General features: G+C 37.4%; 1 protein-coding gene across 12 annotated transcripts in view; it reads right to left on the bottom strand.

Moving 5' to 3' along the window:
• The window catches only part of PPM1B (protein phosphatase, Mg2+/Mn2+ dependent 1B), a 58759-nt gene that overhangs the window by 10079 nt on the left and 24716 nt on the right, over positions 1-23964 (bottom strand). For 11 of the 12 annotated variants that reach the window (XM_080587248.1, XM_080587255.1, XM_080587247.1 and 8 more), the window contains 4 exons: positions 22456-22600; positions 12098-12961; positions 9931-10048; positions 2516-2627 (listed from right to left, as the gene is read on the bottom strand). In XM_080587248.1, coding sequence (XP_080443374.1) covers positions 2516-2627; positions 9931-10048; positions 12098-12943 — 1076 coding nt within the window. In that variant the 5' untranslated portion in view covers positions 12944-12961; positions 22456-22600. Of the gene's footprint in view, positions 1-2515; positions 2628-9930; positions 10049-12097; positions 12962-21905; positions 21993-22455; positions 22601-23964 lie in introns of all 12 variants that reach the window. The other variant, XM_080587256.1, reaches the window with a different exon arrangement.

The following is a 23964-nucleotide window of genomic DNA, read 5'->3' as shown; positions in this document are numbered from 1 at the left end:
TTTTTTTCTTACTTTCATTACTTATACATGGGTTACTACTTGCCTAAGAATTTTTGAAGCCTGGTGTCCAGTGCCTACAACTTCTGAGGTTTGCTGTCAAATGTCCGTTCACACTGCAGACACTACAACTTCAACACCATATGGTGTCTCCAGAACACATCCAGCTAAGAAGGCCACACCTTCACAGGCAGGCAAGATGAGCACAAAAAGCTAAAAACAGTAGTAGTAACGGGGGAAGCATTTTACATACTCTCTTGTTTTCATATTCTTCCCTAGGCATCTACTTTCAGCTATCCTGGGGACAGTGCTCAGAATTAGAATGATCCTTGGTTTGATCCAGTATGACAAGCTCTTATGTTCATATCATGGAAGCAAAAACAGAAGAGTTTCATTTCTGAATGGAACGTTGCACGTATGTGGATCGCTGAGGCAAAGCAATAGACTGGCTCATAGCTAGTGTCCAGCATCACAACAGATTTCTCAGTATTTAAAACAGTACCTACTAAAATACTCAGAACTCTGGGAAAGTTTCTGGACCAATGAAGGCAAGGGACTGAATCAAATCTCATGATGACCACGAGCCTACAATAGCCAAAGGACACTGTGCTTTCCATCCTGTGCTCAGATGCAGCATATGCTGATAATGAGGTTAGCCATTTACCTAGACACACCATGCCACGGCAAGCAGAAGGCAGGCACAACAGATACACTGACCACTTGAAGCCTCAAGGCACTGGTGTATACACAGCTTGCGCTTGTTCACAGACAAGGGGTTTGGGCTGCCTCCGGATGAGCACCAGGAAAGAAGCCTCATTAGATGAAGCGTTCCAAATAAAGGATCTTTTTTGATTTAGGTGAATTTGAATGAAACTCCTTCTCTGCAAGACAGCATCTAAAACTTACCATCAGTGAGGAAATCTCCAAACTTAAATAAGCATGACTACCAAAATGCCCTCAAAATAGAAGATGGAACATATATTAGGCAAATTCAATCAGATCCTACAAGCGCAAGAAGGATTTGACAGGATCTCAAAGATACCTCAAATCCACATCTAGCTGAATAGGGGTTGGAGTATTTCTCAAAACAGAAGTAGACCTGGAGAAAGAAAACCATGACTGCTGAAGAACCTAGGCATTGCTCCTGTGAACACTTCGATCCAAAGAGAAGTTGGATGCAGTTTTTGGCAATCTACCCTAAATTTTACAGCTCTTACAGCTTCTAAAGTGATACTATTTGTTATAATAGAAAGTCTTTTATTTTCGTTTCTACAAACAAGTAATGTCTGTATCCAGTCACCTTTGATATGAAATAATTGAAACCCTTGTTGCTCTGGACAAGCTGAATAACTTAGTGATGTTCATGACTTGAAAGGCAATTAAAATATCCCCAGCGCAGCCTCTTTTGGGAGTGATGGACGTGGCATGAAGAGGAATTACTGACAAAATCACTGTTTTGAATACCATTACTGACAAAAGTTGTTTCTTGCATGTAATACAGAACAGATATGAAATCCCTTTCTTCCCAGTGTCACTGGAATAAGGTACAAAGTTATCAGCACTCAATGAGGTCTTCTCTCATGCTTAAGAGTTTCTGATACTTCTGGCATCAACTGTCCGCACTATGGAGAGAAGTGGTACCTCCTACCAGCGTAACAGAGAACAGATGGACTGTCCAAGCAAGGCTGCCATACAAGTAGCAGATAGCTATTGCAGAGGGTTTAAAATCAGGACCTTGGGAATGTTCTTTTCCTGCAATTCACTTTCCTTTCTTTATACAACTTATTTCTTAGTACTTTCTTGGCATGTAAAAACTCAGCAGCAAGATGTTGCACAGAATTACTAATGCCCAAGTAACATGGTGGCTCAAGACTTTTGTTTTCTTTTTCCAACAACAAATGTCTATTCTTTTGCAGCATTCAAACTTACAGGGGTGATCTGAGACAGGCCGGAAGATGGTCTTTGAAGAGTAAGCTTAATTTTAAAGGACAGCAAACTAAAATCAGGTGACAACATCAGAGTTGACACATTTAGATCTCCTCTTTCAAAGAATGAGCCACTTCTGGCTTCTACAGAAACGAGATGTTTGAGGGAAGCATACAATGCCCTAAGAAGTTGAGCACGGACACTGGGTGGTGGAGTGAGCGTGACATCAAAAATTCTCTTATCTAATATTTTGATATTCTAGTTACATTATTGATATTCTTAAACTGAGGTAATAAATAGCTAAGAGTAAATGCATATTATGTATATTCGTGTATATTTTTCTTTTTAACAGCTCAACGGAAATAAACTAGTACATTATGTACCAGAATACAATCTTTCCCTTCACCCTTCAGGAATGGGATCAGTAACACAAATGTTTATGTAGAGCAAAAGGTAAACTAGCCTCAAATATAGAAAAGAACTTTTATTGACTTGAGTATGGCTGTTACACTGAGAAAGATTTAGAATTTTTAATTAAAAGCATTTGTTGCAATGAACTAAATAGTTAAAGAAATTCCAGTTGTGTACTCACTTGCCAGCTAAACCACCTCCTGGTGGTAAATTAGGGATATTCTCCGCAGATAAAATACGAATAACATGCGCAAGATCAGGCATTCCTTCTTCACCTGATTTTTCCATAATTTCTATTTTAAAAACAGAAGTATTTAGATTACTGAATTTATATGACCCATGTCTTAAAACAGTAAGGTACAAGACATCATCACTTTAACAGATATTATAAAAAAAATTGTGTAAGCAGGACTTTTAAAAAATGTTTTAAGTAAGCTATATTTGCACAGTGAACAGAGCTATTCAAATCCATAGTCTGCCTTTCCATTATGCTTCTAGCCATTCTCTCTCTCTCTGAGAAACTCTTAAGTAGACTGTGAACTGGTTGAAACATCCTGGGGACAGCAGCTTGTTCTCTTCCGGGAAGGTGACAGCTAGAAGCCTGCTTCAATTACCTTCCCATTGCACTGCAGCACACACTCAGAAGTTATATGCCATAAAGCCAACACTTCCCAGGAACTCACTGTCATACTTCATTGTGAATAACACCCTGTACTCTCAAAGTCCTGAATCTCTGTGCATAAACACCAGGACCATCAAGCAAAAAGAAGACAACAAATAAAATGGCCTAGTGGCCAAAACAGAATATAGACGTGACACAACAGACAACTGATGATGAGGTATTCCATTTTCAAAGCAGACATATCTCACTAGTCCAGTGCTAGGACGCTTTTCTGCCTTGGGAAAGAAATGCCAAGCTATGAAGTCAGTCTTCACATGTTCTTATTCATCAAAGCTGCTGTAAGACTATGCAATAGATGCATATGTGTATTCACATATGCATAATGCTACAACCTTCCAGACATCAGCCTCAAGTCAATTAATTACAATCACTGCAGAAAAAGATTCACTTACGTTATCTAAAGTTGTAATGGTATGAATGTGTCACAAAGTCAAAAAAGTTAAAATTTTCCTGAAAACCAACTAAATTAAGGAATGTAGTGCCATTTCCTGTAGAGACTGACTCAAATATTATGCAAAAAAGATTCAGAATTCTTTCTTCCTAACTCCCCTGTTGTGTACCTTAAACAAAAACTTATCTAGATCAGTCTGTATCATGGCTACTATCCTAAACTTAAAAAAAAAAAAAACACATTAAGTTTCTTACAATCAATTATTTTCCACTCTGGTCGCCTGATTTGGAGCCTACAATTAAAGTGAGTTGATGCAACAACTTCAGTTTCTGAAGTTAGTAGAAGAGCACATCGCCTACTTTAAACACTGCACCCTAGGTTTCCTGGTACTTAAATCTCTCTTGATGCCTGTTATATACCCATAAAACAAGGGATATGCAGACTTCTCTCAAGACTACTGAAAACAAAATGTGTTTTCAAGGCACTTGCTCACTCTGTATCAAGGAGATCTGTAGCAAAGCCCTCAAAAGGCAATTCTACTTTCAAAACAGTAATACTACCCTGTAAGAAATAAGGCGTTATGCTTCTAAACTGCAATTTTAAGTCAGCAACACAAAACTCTTTGCAATGAATGAGCGGGGTATATTACTAAAAGTGGTTAAACATTCTTCCACGAAACTTTATATATAACTTTCATACACCTATTAAGAATGAATCATGGCTAGCAAAGGAAATGACAGCTAAGTCTGCGCGCTTGTGTCATCTTCAGGCTTTGATCACTTCTTCCATGCACATTCACACATATCAACCACAAGTCCTTTCACAGATTTTGTCCTTTTGTGCAGTTCTGCCTAGTTACAAGTAGATGCTATCACTGTAATATAAATGGTGCTGAGTCACATCAGATAGGAAACATGTCTCATGTATATACTGCCTTTTATAACAACAGCCTGTCAGTTTCTGTACAGACTAAAAGTAACAAATATCAAAAATTACTAAGAACTAAGGCTACAGAAGTAAGCACGAGTTTTTTATATCTTCTTAAAAGGGAATTAAAGCAGTCACAACTCAGGATTATTGTATATTTCTTGGTACTGGAATCTTCTACTTTATGCCGTATAAACCCTTGGGAGCTCTGAACATTTTCAGAGGGTGCTCAATCTGGAATTCTGGTGAAATTGGCCATCTCATTCTCTTTGTTATTAGGATGAGTAATTTCACCAAAACATTTTCCCACCCCTTTCAAAAAAACAAAACACAACAAAAAACAAAACAATAAACCACAACTAAATCAGCTCCTTAATAGAAAACTCCAAGAATAAAGCAAATGTCCTCTTCTCACTACACACTGGCTAACACATATATACCTTTGATTTGTTTGACAAAGATCACTAGAGAAGGCAAACAAATGTTTTCAAAACCTAATATACACATTTACAAGGTTTTCACTTCCTCAATGATGTTCAAAAAATTAATTGCAGGGTTATTTTTAACTGAATATGCAAAACATGACTGCAGAAACTTTTATACCTCTATTGCTAATATAATTTAGACACTTGAAGAATCACTTGATGATATTATCATATATGCAAATCCATGAAAGTCCACTACAAAGCAAGTCTACTTTACTCCTAAAATAATTTTAACTAAAAGTTTGATTCAGAGATAAGCATTTTGAAAATTCCAACCAAAATTTATTCCAGTTTTATATCAGTGCGGAATCTTCCTAAAGTTTCAGTCCCCAACCAGACAACATTACAACTGCTTTTTACACTCCAGCACCTCCTCTGATCTCTAGCTGTAAGATTATGACATCGGAAAGACTCCACTTTTCTCTACCAGGTCCAACTTCAATGCCTCAAAACAGCTTTATATAAAGTACATATTCTACATACATAAAATGTATGTAATTCAACTTGCTGTATTAACTGAGCATTCAACTATTAAAACTACCTGAATCTATGTTGAAGAAGTGCCCCTATTTATGACTTGAGGTGTTCATTGTTTTTATTTTTCTTTTTTAAATCTCCATGTCTGATTCACCCAGAAGTCAGAGCATTGACTTCTGTGCCTACTTTTCTCTTCCTGTTAGCAATCAGTGGATCTCAAAACACAAACAAACAAAAACAGAAGACAAACCAGATGAAAACAGAGGGCAGAAAGTAGCACTTGAAAGCAGCAGTAAGAAAAAAGACTGACCTAGCATAACTTTACTGTCCAACACATTTGCATTACTTTGGAAATTGACCGATTAAGTAACTCAAAACAGAGCAAGTCACTGTCATAAGTAACTTAGTCACAAGCCATCAAGCACAGCCTCATAGGTATTTCAGAATACTCTTGAATTTGCAGCTTTGGAATGTAGTTACACAGAGGCCATCGACATTAAGATCCAAGCTACCAAAAAGTTTTAGTATACAGTTTTGAGGATTCTAATGGAAAAACTTTCTCTTGCTCGTTTATTTTTTGTTAACTCTGAGAAGACCTGACACAACTACTAGCTTATTATATGAATGCATAGGATCTTGGCATTCTACCTAGGAATGTATAAAAATGACTGAAAAGTAACACGTGCAAGTGTTAAAACTGCTTTTGAGCACAGATATTAAAACAAGCAAAAACAATAAAAGCATGCCTCAAAGAATGCCTTTTTCTCCAAGCCAAACCTTAAAATGCCTAAACAGAGCAGTGAAAAACTGGTTGTCTTAGAGGTTTGATGGGATAGTCCAGTCAGCTTTAAATCTAAGGTTCACAAGAGAACAAAAATATCCCACGTGGAACAGTGCACATTCGTGGAAAAACAAATACCACTGAACAAACTCAAAAATGACATTCCTACCTTCCACTTTTTTCCTTACTACTCATACTTTGGACCGTTCTTTGTTATCCCCCCCCCTTTTTTTTAAAAAAATGAAAAGCATTTGTACTCACTATGTAAACCTGCAAATAAGACTACCTTTTCACTTTTAAGAATCCACCCCCTTTCTAAATCATTCTCCCCAGTTGTTTGAAAGGTTTTGTTCAGGTTTCTCTGCATCAATTCTGACTAGCAGTACTCAAGGCACAAATGTAATGTAGAAATTGCAGTCTGGTAACTTCCTTTCTTTTAAGGATACTGTGTCAAGATGTCAATTTCAAAGAATTTATGAAGTATGAAAAAATTGTTGGAGAGAAGACAGTAGCAATTACTTCAAATTATTCAGAGTTGTTCCCTTTCTTTTCTGTGGTTCTTGATAGAATTTCCTCAAATATGCTAACACTCATTCCTTGCTAAATACTTGACATTTAAAGGTCTTGCACTCTGGCCAATTCACTGAACACAGAATGACACAGGGAACTCATGTAGGAAAAATCAAGAATAGCTGAAGCAACAGAAACTCAGTCTTTGAAGCAACTTGTTTCTGTTGAGATCTTAAGCTTAGCAATCATTTCAAGTTACACTTGGAATGTAACTGCATCAGTGCAGGTTGCAAACTCTCCACATTTTTTTTGCTGTGTGTAATGTGTTAAATATGATGATATAGGTTAAATATTTTTGCTCAGTAGTTATTTTGATAGAGCAGTAACTCAGTTATGCTACAACACTAGCATTGTTACTAGTAAATAATGCTTCCTACATCGTTTTCAGTTAATCCAGTCAATCTGACTAGGAAGTATTTGACAGCTTTTCTATTAATGCTTTTAACATTCGCAAAAGCAATAAAATACACTGTAGTTCTATTTGTTTTCCACCTGTTTGCAAATTGAGAGAGAAGCTCCCAAGAAGCTAGGCATACTAACTCACAACCACCATGTGTACACCTACCTAACTGCAGACAGCGAAGGTAACTGCTCCTGGCTCTCTCCCAGAGCCTATTAACAGCTCATGTCCTCTCCTCAGACATAGGAAGATAATAGTTATTTATCTTAACTAGTCATCTAGGAAGCCCAGGATGTAAGCCAAGTTCTGAGAAATGTGCCTAGAGCTCGCATGTGAAGTGACCATTAGCTCTCCCTAACCTCAGCAGAAAGGCCAAGTATGCAAGCCATGTCAGTTTAGATCCCATTTAAACAAGATGGGCAGTGGGGGAAGACACCACACCATACACACCACCAGCACACGCAGAGATAACTGTGTCATGGTCTGTGTTATAAGTGAGAGGCCTTCTTATAGGTTTTTTCTTTTTTAAAGATTAAGTCCGTGTAACTGATGTAACACACCTGTCTAGATTACTGGGACACAAACAGGAAAAAAAAGCAGTCTAAATACCTTATTTGGTTACATTAGACTAATAAAAACACATTTAAACAAAGAACACGACTGCAACCATTTCACACAGATGAAAAAATAAATATCTCCAGAAAATGTCATTTACAGCATTAAAGTTAGTAGCAAAAATCCTCAAACTTAAGGGACAAAGCTGACAGTTGCCCACAGCAATTAGGTTGCAGTGGCAGGATGGATGTTTAAGTCATCTGTTGCATTTTATATTGAATTTGTGTTAAGAAAGCTTAAGAATGATTAGCTGTAGCGTTTTTTTTCCTTTTTGTTTGTTCTAATACATACACTCAGAAGTTTCCTGATCTCCTCAGATCTACAGTGCAGGCTTACTTCTCATTCATACTTAGTCCTACTTACTTGGATATGAACTACTTTCTAATAAAAGCAGGTCCAATCCTTTAACATCTATTACAGCATACTGAAAAGCCAGTGGAACTCTTAGATCTTCAAATAAAAGCAACAGGAAAAACAGAAGCGGAATCCATCTCCCATGAGACAGTGCTGAAGTCCTATACTAGTAATTCTCAAATAGTTTTAAGGAAAATGAGTATTTTCCTCTATAGATTATAGATACCATCAGGATCCATGTTGAGAAAATTTAATAAAGAATACTCAAGCTCAGGCAGTTGGTGTCCATAGCTGTGGTTTATGTCATTGAGACCTTGCTACAGTCTCAAGACTGCAGGTGGGAACCAGCAGGAAGACATCTAAGTCCCAGACATCTTGGCATTTAAATTTAAAATTACTTCCACAGAACACTACTGAACAGTCCTGCAGGTGCCAATGTTGCATTTTTCTACATGAAAAGAGTACTATCAGGAAAGCAATACTGTAGTATAACACTGAAACACTGGTCTCAGCACCTGGCACAAATACATCTAAGGTGGCTGCATGACTCATTGTCTGTCTACAAGAGGTACCGCCTCCTTATGAAGCGCTGTTAAACCTGGATATAGTCATCAGAATATGCTAGTCCTGTCCTGAAACAAGTCAATAAAGGGTTCAAACTACTTCAATGTTCTTTCTCAGCCAGTGTGCTCTTCAATAAACCACCTCCTTCCCCTGAACACTGCTGCTGTGATAGATCCAGCAGATAAATCAATAAGCTGCATCATACGTAAACGCATGACAGTTCTTCAGTGCTCTTCTGATTAGATAACAGAAGTTAACGATAACAACAAGGTTTTCAAAACCTCTGAACACTGTTTCTCTCTAATGAAGCTCTTTCACAGTAGTATCGCAGCCACATATGTAACATCAAGACAAACTGTTCCAGGAATAGTTCTTTTCATGCTTGGGTTGATTCTGCAAAAGCCTATGCCAACATATGATCAATACTACAAACAGGCAAACTTTCAGTATCAACAACGAACTTCAGTCAGTTCTACCAAACTGAGCTATACCTGGATCACTAAAGTAATCAACAAGATTAAAGAGACGCAGAAGCCACTACATACAGGTGTTTTGTCAGACCTTAGAACAACCTTACCCGGTGATAATAAAAAACAGAAGCAACAGTTTGAAAGTCACTTTTTCTGACATTAAGAACGTGGCAGAAAAGGAATAAACATACAAGGGCTAGCCTTTCATTCTCGCTTAACTGTTCTTTTAACTGTCTCTGAAAACGTTGTATTCAATCCTTTGGAGGAATAAAAAGAACTATAAAATCAGTGAATAAATGAAATTGGTTAGTAATTAAGTTCAGTCCTCTACAAGAAACATCTAGAATTGCTTTTATTGCAACTTTTGTTCATGCACACATACACTTGGTAAGCATTCAGAACCAAAAGGATGATTTAAGGCTCTTGCATTCAGATATATTTTGATCAGTTACACTCTGTAAAAGTTTTCACAAGTTATTTTTCAAACTGACATTTTAAAACAAACTCACAACTGTATTAAACAAAAGCAGTTAAACAACCTTGATAATTAGGAGTCCCTTCAAGAAAAACTGATAAAGGCTCTTCTTTTAGTCAAGCTTCCTCAAAAGAAATGGAGCATGTAACACAAGTATCGCTTTGTAACCAAAACATTAACAATATCACTATTTAATTAGCTGATGTAAGCCTCTGTAAGGTCAGTGGTTACTTCTGTCTTCACAAAACAAAATGCAAAGATGTAAGGTTTTATTAAGAAAATGCGTGTGATATATGGTTTATAACATTTTTCCTCATCATAAAGTCATGATGGCTTTTGTTGGTTTTGGTTTCATGCTCAATAACATTATGACAGCATTTTTAATGAAGAAAATGGATTTCTTACCTTCAACCCGTGATTCCAAGTGCTTATCCAACTCTGCATCTTTTTTCACTGCCTCATCTGAGACCTTAGGAGCATTTGAAAAACAAACTAGTACAATACTCATGTTATCACGACTCCCCTATGCGACAAAGAAAAAGAAGAGTTAGGCTCTTTAGATTTCATCTTTCCTTTTTTTATTCTTGTTACCAGTGGTATTTTTACTTAGAGTATTGTATCCTAGACTTACCTGGGAAAAAGAAGCCTTGCAGTGGAAGTCTTTGGTTAATAACAACCTCTCTTTCTCAACTAAACTACTCGTTTAAATTGATTTTCACTGATTTTATATTCTTAGTCTAAGCTGAAATTATTCAATGCACTTTATGTGCCAACTGCTTAAAAATAACATTTCTACATAAAATAACCATTTAAAACAACATTTAAGGAAACGGGCCAGAAATTAGACTGTCATTTAATGTTAACCTTAAGGAAATGAAAAAAAAATATATATTCATGTTGCAAAATGAAATGCTGAATATTCTAAACTACCAGAATAGCTAGTTTCAACTATAAATGTGTAAGTTTGAAAACATTCACTATGGCTGTTTAACAGGAAGTACACGTTATACGTCATGCACCTTGAGGAAAACAGGTAAATTACAAAATAAGAATTCATTTAGTATGGCCAAACTGACATTACAGACTATCTCGTGCTCAGCAGTATCAGCTAATGGCTTTTGCAGACAATAATTTTAATGCCAATTGTTCACAAGTAAGCTCCAATACCACTTTCCTCCTCACCTTTCAAAATTACAATCCATAGCCAAATTTAAAAATTACAATTCAAATTTAAAAACAAGGAGATCCAGAAAAACTGTAATTTGAACTCCTGGTTTAAAATCAAGATTTTTTTTTTGTCAAGTTCTCTATTCTTGCACTTTCTGTCAAGTTCTCTATTCCTGGTCTAAGTTTGAAATCTTTAACAAACGTTATGTAAATAGCTCCTTATCCAAACTAAACCAGAAATCTGTGTGCCATTTTTCACTGCATATTGTTTCTCTATAACCCCAACCCACTGGGTAGTTCCTATCATTTACCAAAACAACTCATTCTTCAAAGGAAATTAGGTAGCAATCCAACATCAGAATAAATTCCTTCAGAATGCAGGACTTGTCCCGAAGTCCCTATGCAGGACTTGGTCCAAATTCCTTTTTATATCAAGCATATGGATACACTTAGTATTTTACAATAGATAATACTTCACATCCTGAAGACCTTCTAATCTTGCCACAAACTGCTCAGATCCAGGATCTTTAGAAAATTGAGGTTAAAATGAGGCTAAAAACATGAGGTTATGTCTACTGCTTTACTGAAAGTATACTGGAGTGACAAGTCATTAATGAAGCTGATCGAGTGCTTGCTCAGAAAAGCCCGGGCATTTAAACCAATCTTACAACATTTGACATATGCTGGAATACAACCATATTTCCAAAAAAGTTACTTACCCTTTACTGCTTAATTCTAATTTCTAAGTTTTAAACCTTCCTCAAAACGGCATGTTTGGTCTATGGCTTCATCAATGAACTTTATTTGCATTAGTAGGAGTTACACTTTTGAGTGAATGCTGGAAATGACAAACCTGTGAAATCTTTGCAGACCAACCTGCAATATCTCCTAATGAACTTTAAATTTGAGGAGTGCAAGCAAGCTCAGATGCAAAAGCAGTGCTTCTTCATCTGAGCTACAACAATTAGCTGAGGACACCACTTCAGATGATAGACAAAACATACCCTGATGAGGAGATAGCAGTACAAGCACAGATATTATGCAAAGGAGAGCAACACCACCCAACTCAAAAGAGCAAAAAATACAAACTTTGCACAGAACGTACTTATTTCTTTTTTAAATTATGTTTTTAGAAAACATTCACTTTAAAAGTCGGAAACAAAATTTAGAGCAGGAACTATATGCAAACATCACACTAAACTTTTATTTTTGCAACTGCCATCACCTCTCCAAGCACAAAGGATGAGGCTGTACACTCTTCAGCAAAGACAGTCAAATGGGTACAGAAGTTTGAGGGTAGGAGTAGGGAGAACGGAAAGATTAGGCCAGAAACTGCTGTTAACACTGTACCCATCTAAACAGAAGATAGATTTAGAACATCTGCTTGGAGAAAACAGTTACATACCTTATGTAAACAAGTGTCCACTACCCAATTGCACACTTTTTCCAGGTCATCTGATACTTCAAGTCTAGACTTAACAAATTCACAGAGCTCTTCGTTGCTCATTACATCCCAGATTCCATCACAAGCCAAGATGATAAACTCATCTTCTTCTGCCCTTAAAATTTCACAAACCTCTGGCTCTGGAGAAACAAGTTGTTCTGTAGGGCCTTTACCGTCAACACATTTGTAGTCATAGTCCCCCAGAGCTCGAGAAACTGCCAATGAACCATTAACGCGCTGAATCATTACACTGCCTCCTGCATTCTGGATTCGCTCTTTCTCCCTTGGGTTGCAAGGTTTGTGATCCTGTGTTGAAAAACAGACTTGTCCATTCCTATAGAGAACAGCACGTGAATCACCACAATTGATAAAGTATACATGCTCAGGTGAAATCATAACTCCCACTGCTGTTGAGCCACTTCTGTCCATCCCATTTCTGAGGTCTGAGAAATTGCGCATATACTCATCAATTTTCAAAAAGCCAGTTCTGATTCCACTCTTGACATTTTCCACTGAAGGTTCAAGAGCAGATCCAGGTTTTTCTGCCGCCCTAAAGTCTTCATTGTTAGTGATGTGTTCTAGTAAGTGTGTGGAGCAATAATTTGCAACACGAGATCCTGCGTGACCATCATAGACAGCAAAAAAGGACCAGTCCTCTAAGCCGTGAGGAATACCTACAACAGCTGTGTGAGCATCTTCCATTTCCACTCTCCATCCCTGCATACTGCTGAGGCCGTAACGCAAGCCATTCCCTGCACCATGAGCATTATGTTTTTCAGTTTTTGGTTTATCCAAAAATGCACCCATGTTTATGCAATATCAAATCTGGAAAACAGAGAAGAAGAATCTTAGTTATAAATCCACCATTCTATCTAAGTTCACTCAGCAATGTCAGTTTTGTTCTCCCTTCCCTTTCTTCTTAAGAAAACATACTACAAAGCATGCACATGTGCAAAAATCAGCTGTAAGGTGGAGGGAGGGATAATTAACAAATGATATTAATGAAATTGGAACTTACAGGCCCTTGTCTGCCTTTCAGGCAGTATGGCTTCTATTTTGTGTGCACAGGGTTTTTTTGTTTGTTTTTGTCTTTAAGACAAAATGTGCAAGAAGGCTCTCCATATGAAGGTAGAGTACTTCACATACCGCTGTAGCCCAATTTTGTCATTCTCTTCTGGAAAAATAGCATCCATATTACTCCTATTCTCCTTCCATTTTTCACTAGGGCATGAAGAAAAGCTAATACTTTATTAAAAAGTACCGACTTGCTAGCTTTGCATGTACTGTGCCACTTCTCTAATCTCTTGTAAGCATGGCAAAATTGACAATAGAGAAATGTAGACTACTTACGAAAGGAAAGTATGATTACAGCACTTCCAAAGAAGCAGTAAGTCATTTCCCACTTTGACCCAAGAAAACTTTTTACAGGATTCTCTTACTATATTACTTACTCCTTTGTAATACATTTCAATTTTTACCATCCCTAAAAGACATTCACGTGGTTTTAAGTTCATAGATGCACTGATCTTGATTTTAAAACATATCCAGTTAAAACAGATATGAGCTCTCTAAGGGAAGAAAATATTCCACAGAAAGTTAGTTCCTCAACATTTGGAGAAGATCTGCTTCAGAATATGTGAGAAGCATCCTCAGAGATTAAGCTTGCAGATAAAAGTAACCTACACTGAAGCTTCAGAGGACTTCCAACTTCCCCTCCTATACGAGAATAGGTCATCCTATGCAGGCCTGAAAAAACACCTTGCACTTTACAAAGTCAGCAAGGAATATTTTCTTTAACCCAGAGACCCTGCAGTACTTTTTTTTTTTTTTTCCAAAAACTCAGAAAACTCCTTATCATGCTAACAATGACTACCCCATGAAACCCTTAGCGACTGGCTGTAAAAACAATAGCAACTTTCAACCAGCAAAAATCTGAGAGCCTTGACTGATTGCGAGCAAGTCAGTCACTAGAGCTTCCACACACTAGCACCCACCAAACCTGTGGAATCACGATAAACTGCTTTAAGAGTTTGTTACCACGTCAGAATGAAAGTTTAATGATTCATTTCTTCTTTCATTCCCCTCCACTAAAAATATTTTCATCATCCATAGCTTACTCTAACAGGAGAGATGAAAAGGAAATAGTACACTGCAAGAGGAAAAGCTTATGGCTAGATTCCTCACCCCACCCTGCCAGGGTAATTTCAGAACTTTCAACCAGATAATGCAAACTTCACACTCTGCTCCAGTGGCCTCCATGAAGGGCTGGGGATCCCCATTATTCCACAGACCAAGACTTTACTCACCAGCTATACTTGTTTTGAACTATATTTCTCACTCTTAATGTAAATTTAGACACTTCTCCAAATATTGCATCAACTCCCTATCTGCTTTACTTTTTAGTATAATTTACTTCCTTAATTCATGTTTAATGGTCTTTAACTCAAGTGCTACTAACACTGCCGAAGGATGAACACGGTTCTGGTATTTTTTTATTAAAAAAAAAAAGAGTACTTTAGCACTTGGCTAAATCACATCAACTGAGAAGCACCAGAATTCAGATGGCTCTTATGTTCAAGTACCATGTTATATTCTAATTACAAGCCTTGGAGTTATCTCTTCTGAAGATCCTTTAAGAGATGTAGGATAAAACATCATCAATTGGATTCCAAGTTTAGACACATCTGCTAGAGAAAAAGATTTCTTTAGCAATCAGCTGCTAAAGGAAATTGAGGTTTTGCATGTACAGAGTAAATTCTAACACCGTGCAAATACCCACCTCTAGCTCGGCTCTGAGCTACTACCATGATTTTTGATCATTCACATCTATTAGGGAACTCTATAATTGCAGACTAGTTGATTATCTCTCTGTACCAATCTTCTGCTATCAAGAAGTCCGCTATTGTAACACAAGTCTTGTACTTAGTGAATTGCCTTAAGCTGCTGTTAAAAAACAACTATTGTGTGACACTAAAGAAATATATCCTAAGCCCTGTACGTGCTCCAAAACGAGCATTCCATGTACAAGATACACATCTCCAGCTGCAGCATCTACAGTAAACTCAAGTCACAAGAACACACTACAAAGTTGCTGCCAATTTGTTTTTACTCTATATAAACGTGAAAACAGTCCTCAAACTAGACTTTGCAAAGCAAAACCAAGAGTACCATTCATTTGAACTGATAATTAACTGGCACATCTTATAGAAAAAGCAAGAATGACTTCAGACCAGCAACCAACTTTCTCAGAAGACTTCCCATACTTTCAGCAAAGTCAAGTCATTAAGCCCGTTCAAGCACCTCCTCTCCATCCCCAACTTCCCCTAATTCCCCCCACCTTCCCAGTCCATTCAATGTTATGATATTATCCAAAGAATTTCACGAACAAGAAGCCCTGTTATCTGTACTCTTTCTCTCTGCAGTCACTATCGACATGTCTCTTACTATCTGGGATAGTAGAGAATGAAGTAAGGAATCATACAACTGTGTAAAGAAGATCCAAAACTCATCTAACTACAGAAGCCTATGACCTGACTATTGACTGTTTTATACATACGCATTTATACTGTATACTAAAGTCAAAACCATGGGTTCCACATCTTAGCTTCAGAAGCTACTTATGAAACAGGTGAATGAGTTCTTACAGCTCAGAATGAGTAAAAATTTGAAAGATTGTCCTATTTGCAATTATATTTTTAATATTAAATAAGATATTTAGAATATTACAAATATTTAATAAAGGATGTAGAGACAGACTTACAATCAGTAAGTAAACAGTAAGTTTAGGTATCAGCTTATGGCTAGTCCTAAAGAAAACACCAAATACATAGAAGAAATCTTTCTATCGCTGTGTATGTTATGTATACTATACAAAGCAGCAGCTGTCTTGAAGATTAGCTGAAAAATTCAAACCATTTTAGTGAGCATGGAAGAAACAGCCACTAAGTTCTTTAAAACAGCATATATTCTGCAGATCAAGAACAGAAACCTAGGTTTCCCTTCTTGCAATAGTTTTCTCACCTCCAGAAAGGAAAAAAAAAAATCACCTGCTAAGTACCAATAATGACTAACGGTAGCTTTTGTAAGGCCTTCAGAGGAATCTCAGCAACATGCTGCTAGAGCACTAACTCTAACACTACTGTACACTCTTCATCTCTACTTTAAAACCAATCATTAACCAATCGTTAAGTCATTTACAATCAAGTTTGATGCTGCAGGTCTCTAACCTGCTGACGTCCCTTTCCCAGGAAAAAAAACTAACCCAAGACATACTATTCTAAAGTCCAAATGTGTATTCTTCCCTAACGTTTCCTACCTGATGCAAATTTTACATGAGGTCCTTATCTTACATACAGGTAAGGCAACCAATAGTTCAACCCTAGGAAACCAAAGTCATCTATGCTTTTGAGGTATGGAAATAGAAAGCATAAAGCCAAAAACCACACCTTCTGACACTGAAAAATTTGTGGTCCATCTCCATTTCCCCACAGCTACACAATGAATACGTATATTTGCATTGTATCAGCTCTGAAATAAACAGTCCTAAATATCAGGTCTGTGAACAAGTGTGAATTTCTCTGTTTAAGAGAAAAACAACCACACCCTCTGATTTTCTCCAAGATATACCCATAAAATGGTAAAGAGTTCTTGCTCAGCTCCAGAATATCCACGATGAGTTTATTTTCCACTCTATCATAGAAGGGGAATAGGAAGCTACTTTAAAGAAAAAGCATGCTTCTTCCCACATAGATTAAATTGGCAGAAATAACACTTACTTGCTAGTAGCCATGAAGGCATACAAAAACATGGTTAAATAATACAGTCTATACCCATGTTTTTGTAGATAACATAAAATAATTTCCAGATCACTTCAGAGTTCCAAGAAAAACTACTACTTTGATGGCCAACAGTCCCAAAGACAATAACAGGTCTTTTCATATAAGGAGAACGGGTTAAACATTGATCTTTTGGGCTAAGGTCATAAGAGTATGCTGCAAAATGTCTCTTCCTCAGAAGGGTTCACTCAACAGGCCAGCCATTTTTAATAAGTCAGTGCTGTAGAAAAGAAATAGTGCCAGAGTCTCCTGTTACAATATCCATGTGCTCCTTCTGTAAAAAAAGGATGCTTCCACAGAAATAAATGCTGCACTAGATATTAAAAGTGCAAGTGACAGATCACAATACCTATGACAACTTCAAAGCTTAGTGGAAGTGCAGGAAGAAGCAGTTTTTCTGGTTTAACTAAAAAGATTTAAACTACCCTTTTTAAAAAAGCTCCTGTCTAGTGTGAGAGATACACTGTATACATGAGATGTGTCTGTACAAATGCACACATGCATCCTGTAGATTGTTTTGCCATTTGTAAAGGTTCAGAGTATCTCTCGATTTACATGAGAAATACAGCATGACAGAATATTCAAGTAAATACAAGATTATACTAAGTAGGTAAATACAAGTTCATTTAATGAGTGAAGTCTTTAAAGATTTCTATTTTTGATCCCAGAAAACTTGGGATCCCTTTTGACTTACTGACCTTAAAAAAAATACTGGCACTACATAAATTTACATTAGGCAAATAGTTACTGAAATTTTGAGCAATAGCTCTACTTGAAGTTTGGCTGGAGCAGCTACCGTAACTTCAGTTACTACAGCACAGGCACGAAGTACTGGCAGGCCTGAACAGCAGTTATTGGAATTTCAGAATGAGAACTTAATATTTAACGTTCACTTAAAAATGAAATGCGAAGAAAGCCAGTAATTGATCACTATTTATGCCCATGTACTATGGGCTTCGTTTGTTTTGAGTTGTTTTATTTGTTTTTAAATAACCTGTGTGCAAGGAGCAGGTTGGGAGTCAACATCAGAAATGGTCCCAGTGATAGAGTGACCAAAGATTCACTTAGTACTGATACGAAGAAATTGAGTATGAAGATAAACCTCTAATATAGGTCTTACTACCCAAAACTTTTCCTGCCCGAAGTCCAATAAGCTTTTATACCAGAAAGTTCAAAATGTTGCCAGCTAGCCCCCAATGCCACACAGGATACATGCCTAGGAGCTACAGCAGCTGGAACTCCAAAATGAATTTATGCATCTTTGTTATGGGGTGGAGGAGGCTGGAACAAAAAAAAACACAAGAAAACCCACATTGCACTACTTTTAAACCAGCAAGTAAAAAAGGAGGCAAGATTTCAGAATATGCTTCAGCTACTTTAAGCTGGTCTGGAGATACAAAACAATCATGGGCGGTCTTTAACGCCGTGGATTTATATCCGTTTTCAATGTCTATAGCGATTCCTGAAAACAGAATTTGCTATGCCTCAGCTATTCACCACTACCTTGTGCCAGCAATTTCTTCTCTTTCAGAACTGCTGGCTGAGATGTTTTTGCTGCTGCTCTTCAAATTGTCTCACTGAAGAGGTGCAAAATTGGCTTTAGTATTTCAGAACTTTGTGACTCTGACTGTACTGGATTTAGAGGCCAGCAGATCCAAGACAGCAGTAACCTCCTCCAGGGAAGACTGTGGGAGTACGTAAAAAGAAGCACCAGGAGCTAGTTTAAGACCCATAACCTTTTTAGCTAGATTGTTAACACCAGAAACATACATATGCTTGTGATCCAAGTGGCAGATAAATTTTAAATGGCTTGATACATCAAAAAATTTGAGATTCTGAAGTTACTGTGAGGCAGACAATGCATTTAAGTAATTAGAAATACACACGGAAGCACTGTGCTTTAAGCTTTTGGGTACATTTAGTGCTAGGAGCTGGGTGCGTGTACTTAAGCTACTAACAAAATATCACAATAGAGTTAAGGGCAGAAGGTGACTGAATTCCCTCAATCCCAAATCAAGCACTAAGAGACCAAGAAACCGTTTTCCGAGATTTGAAATAAAATGAACTTGAAGTGTAAAGCTAAAAAAACCACACACAAACCTTAATTTGCCCCTTGATTTCACTTTGTCATCAAGTCACAGGGTAAGAAAAGGTGACTAGCTCTAGAAATCACTTTGATAGCACTTGTTAACTCAAAACTAATTTAGATTATGCTCTACCCCATTCAGTTTTGTAACTATTGAAAAACTAAGTTTAAAGACTGGTATAGAATAAAGCTACACAAAAAAACTGTGCGAGCAGCTTAAGGAGCTATCAAATACGCACTCATAGCATATCAAGTGAATACACCACACAAAGTGACAAATATGTCAAAGTTTGCCTTTTCAGAAGTTCATTTCATATTCTGCTTTCTTGCACCCTATTAAAACATGAATGAAGCCACATAACTGCAGATCTTCAAGACTGGTTTATGTGACAACTGCCTGTCTCTTATGGATAAGTTCCACGCTTTTATGCTGTGGCTTATTTTTCTGGAATGCAGTTTGGTAGGTGCAAAGTGAGAGATCGTATCTCAGACACCCAAGATGAGTGGGTGTCTTGAAACAGGAAACTTGAAAGTGGACTCTGAACCTACCTTCGCAATCACAGCAAATAGTACAAAGCCATCATCAGTGCTCACGTTGACATATTTTACAGTCACCAAGCCTTTATCAGTACATGCAGCATCACCCTTACATAAACTGCAGAGGTCAAATTCACAAAGTTTTGTGGTCAGATGCAAACTTGAAGTATGCAGTGTTCCCCCTAGTTAGCTACGCATAATTCTGTGATTGCTTGTGTGGCTTCTGACGCCTAGCAGCCCTCAGTCCGTATTGGCATCTCAACTAGGGACTTACCAAAGAAAAGGAATGCAGATGAGATGTCATTCTCAGTAAAGAAGTACTCTAGAGTATTAAATTTCTTCATTTAATGTCACTCATCTTAGTTTTCTAGGTAACAAGTTCAGATTTTCTTTATCAAGATTTCCTTCAAACATTATGAAGTCTGGGAAACTTAATCCCCATCTAGGAAACGCCGGTGTTATTTGAGTTAGAGATTAACCATATGAAAAGTGACATGTAAGACACAAATACCCAGGCTGGTTCACCTAGTACAACATCAGGTCCAGGCAGTGCAAAACAAACATACTGTTGTTTCTACACCTCCAGGGGAACAGTGAAGGCTCAAGTGTCTAAAAGCCAAGCTACCTCTCTGCAAACCAGTATTCGCTTCGTTGTGCCATCTTGAAGTAAGAGTTTGGTGCACAGGCACCTAAGTGAAACGGGTCTGCTTGGTTCAGATATTATCAAGTCAAGCTCATCAGCTCTGAAGTCAGATTTCGTCCTTACCTCGACCTCTACAACAAGGCGTGGCTTTATTATACCACCCCGTGGACTGCACTGTGCTTGTTTTTTTTTCCTACTGACCATACTACAGTAAATTCACTATGAATATCTACATGCCACAATATTAACTGAAATTCCTTTTGCTCACCTCTATCAGCTCATACTTCCTGTGGCCAATAAGCACGTTCTCCCTTCTTAACTGCACTCGTAAAAACAGAGGTACATGTGTAGCATTTGGATATTACAAAGCATTGACTTAGTATAAAAATGATCCTTCCCTAAATAAAGTTTATAGTTACTTCTACGTAGAATCTTCTTTCTTCCCCTAAATTCAATAGAAGACCAGCTATTTTATGGGTTAAAATTACTTTGTACCTTCTCAAGCTACCACCAGCCAGGTTTTACTAAAGAAATAGCATGTAAAATTTTGAAGAGCGAGCCACTATTCAGCCAATACATAATGGGTATGAAAATTGAAGGATTTATTTTACTCATTAGCACAAAGCTGTATGTCATTGAGTTCTTCCTTATCCTAAATTTATGCATTTAAAACAACTTCTCTCATCTTTTTCAACATTTAATTAGTCAGACACATTTTTGTGAGAATAAGGCAGAAATTAATGCCTAATTCACATGATCAATTAATTGTTCCCAACTAGCTCTGAAAGACCAGAATAATTGTTCTGCAGCAGGTCTGCACAACCACAGTAAAACACTAAACCCTTTATTTACTTAATTGAGGGGTGACTTGTTGATTCACACACACAAATCGGAGGAAAACACAAGGGTTGGGCCAGATGAATGCTGGAAGTCCATTCCAGCAAAAAATTAGTCCATGACACTATAAGAAGTTGTGCTTTTTTCAACTTGTTACATCACTGCAATTTAAACATTAAATTATACAATAAAAAAATTTAAAAAATAAAAACACATCTGAAAACTAACCCAACCAAAACCCACGAAAACAAAACATTTGAACCTTTCTTTCATTATAGCAGCAACAATCGATGCCACCTTCCTGGCACAAACTTGTCATTGACCTATGCATCATCCAACCTCAGGGTAAGACATACGAGACTGCTCGATATCAACATCCCAGACTCTGGTTCTGCCACTCTTGAGAAGTACAGCCTAAGGCAAACAACTGTAAGGCAAGCAACTCATCCTGTCAAAGATACCAAAGGGTGAAATCAAGACTAAAAGGCTTAAACTTCATCATAATTCTGCAGATTCAGCATGTGCAATACAGCAACTTGATGGATAGTCTTCGAAACACACAATCCCTGTTTAAAAACAGAAGTATATCATTCAGAAAAACAAAACATGCAGGTTCTGTGACAGATTTGTAGTGTTTTCTGTGTTTTATTAGTACTGCTTTGTAGCATTTATCATTTTCTAAAAAGAGAGTAAAAGAACAGATTTTTAGTTCCCCACACACAGGTTGAACAGATAGTGATTGAGAAGTGGGACAAGAGTTATCAGCACAACTTCACAGCCTGTCAGATAAAGTTAGGACAGAAAACCAGCAGCCAAAACATTTTCACTGACCTGGAAGAAGACATCAACCTTTCCCCTTGAAAAGGTCATTCAAGAGTTGAAGTGGACTTGTAACAACAATTTAGAGATTTTCTGTAACTGATTAAAAAGGGTAACTTAAGCAGTACTGCTGCTATTAGCTCGTTTAAGGAAGTACAAACCTCGAGGGGAAGAAAAGCCACATGCAGACAGTAAGCTGATTTCAGCTCATGGTGGCAAAACACTTCACGACTGACTGACACTATACCATCTTTTGTGTGAGAAAACAGCTTCCTCAAAATCTGGGTCAGCATGCATTTGGGTGTTGAAAAATTAAATTTTTTCCATTTATTAACAGTGCTTTGTACTAAAGCAAAGAGAAGCTATACTTTGTTATATTTTCTCCCTCCCTACTTTAAACAAGATTAAGCAAAATTCAAACATAATTAAGGAAGAAAAAACATCCTTTTACCCAATCTGTTCTCGAATTTATGGTTAAAGACTTAGTCAATTACAAATTGCAAATTAAAACACAGCCGAAGTGATTATACCTTCCCATAAATTTCCAAGAGGCAGTTCTTACCTGTAATCACAACCTTGTCAAGGTTCTAGTTCAGTGCTGAGAGAATTAGTTTACATTCCTGCTGCCAAGAAGCACATAACAGAATGACTTGCAAAACCTTGAGATAACAGTACAGGACACAACATCTGCTTTATTTTGGTATTTCCTAGAAAGAAACAAAGAAAGCAGTTAGCTACTCCAGATGGCATACAACAGGTTTGTACATGAACTTAAGAAAAAGCTGTATTCAAGAAAAACAGAAGCACACAAACTAAAGCTATGTCTGGATATCTAAAACCTTTCAATATACTCTCTAAACAGCATATTAAAGATTCATGCTAAGAAAAAAAAAAATTATTTCTAATTTCCTTCACCAGCACAGGCTAGCACTTAAAAAGCCATCTAGCCTATTACCTGACATTCATGTCCCTAAATTGAGTTACAGAAGGAACAGCTTTTGCATGCCTGCTAACATAAGTGCTATTCACCTGCTTAAGTGACAGAGTACACACAGTGTTTGACAAAATTGAAATCCACCAGGTGCAGCAAGTGTAATTTGTAAATTCTCTACTTTGCTTACTTAGATGTAAAAATGCACAGGGGTTTTGCAACTGAAGTTTAGTGCCTTTCTTTGTAAGTATTAGAACTCCTCTGGAATAACAGTTGTCATACATCTTTAAAAGTAGTTTCAATAAAGTTGATCAGAAATTCAGCTTTAAATGCAGAAGTATCAGGTAACTAACAATTCAAACGTACGTATCTCCACAAGCATCTAGACGTCTAAATCCCATTATTTTCAGCAGGATGCAAATGCCCAAATTCCTTCATGGATCAGAGACTACATATTTAACCTTACAAAACACTGCATCTTACAAAAGTTACCATGACAGTACACTGGTAGAAGGAACTACCCCAGGAAGAATTCTGGATAGCAGCCAGCTTTGTCTGGGGCAGGAGGGAAATACAAGCCTTTCTGTAACGCTGTGATTTTCAACTGATTACAGCACACTCTGAAAGCCCAGCCAGCTCTGCTGGGCTGGAGGAGGCACAAAGGGGACACGCTGCAGGCTTGGACTTTAAGGCCAGGGACTGAAAAAGCGATCTGTGACAACATTTCATGACAGTCTGCCTCTTCCAAATGGTAACTAGTCTTTTTCAACCATCACAAAGCACCTGTTTTGATTCTCATAAAGAAGGAATACTCTGCTACAGTTTGAGGAAGAGCTGTATGGGCTCAGTTAGTTTTATGCGCATGATGTCACGCTGCTGCAAGCCCTTGTGTTCTCCCCATCATTCTCTCTTAGGCACCACAACAGGATGGATGGTTCAATGAATCAAGCTAAGCCAGAAAAAGTCAATTACTTTCTGTAGGTTTAGCTCTCTGAACCAGCTTGAAAATGCCTTTCAGGCAAGTGCCAGAAATGCAGAACCAGCAGCTGCTGCCAATTCAGATTGGCTCTGAGTATTCCGAAACTACATGTTAAGCAGCATCCGCTAAATCATTAATGGACTCTGAAGAACTATTTTGAA

Source organism: Anser brachyrhynchus (assembly GCF_964034855.1).
Source record: "Anser brachyrhynchus genome assembly, chromosome: 3".
Taxonomy (NCBI): Eukaryota; Metazoa; Chordata; class Aves; order Anseriformes; family Anatidae; genus Anser; species Anser brachyrhynchus.
This window is presented reverse-complemented; position numbering and strand designations above follow the sequence as displayed.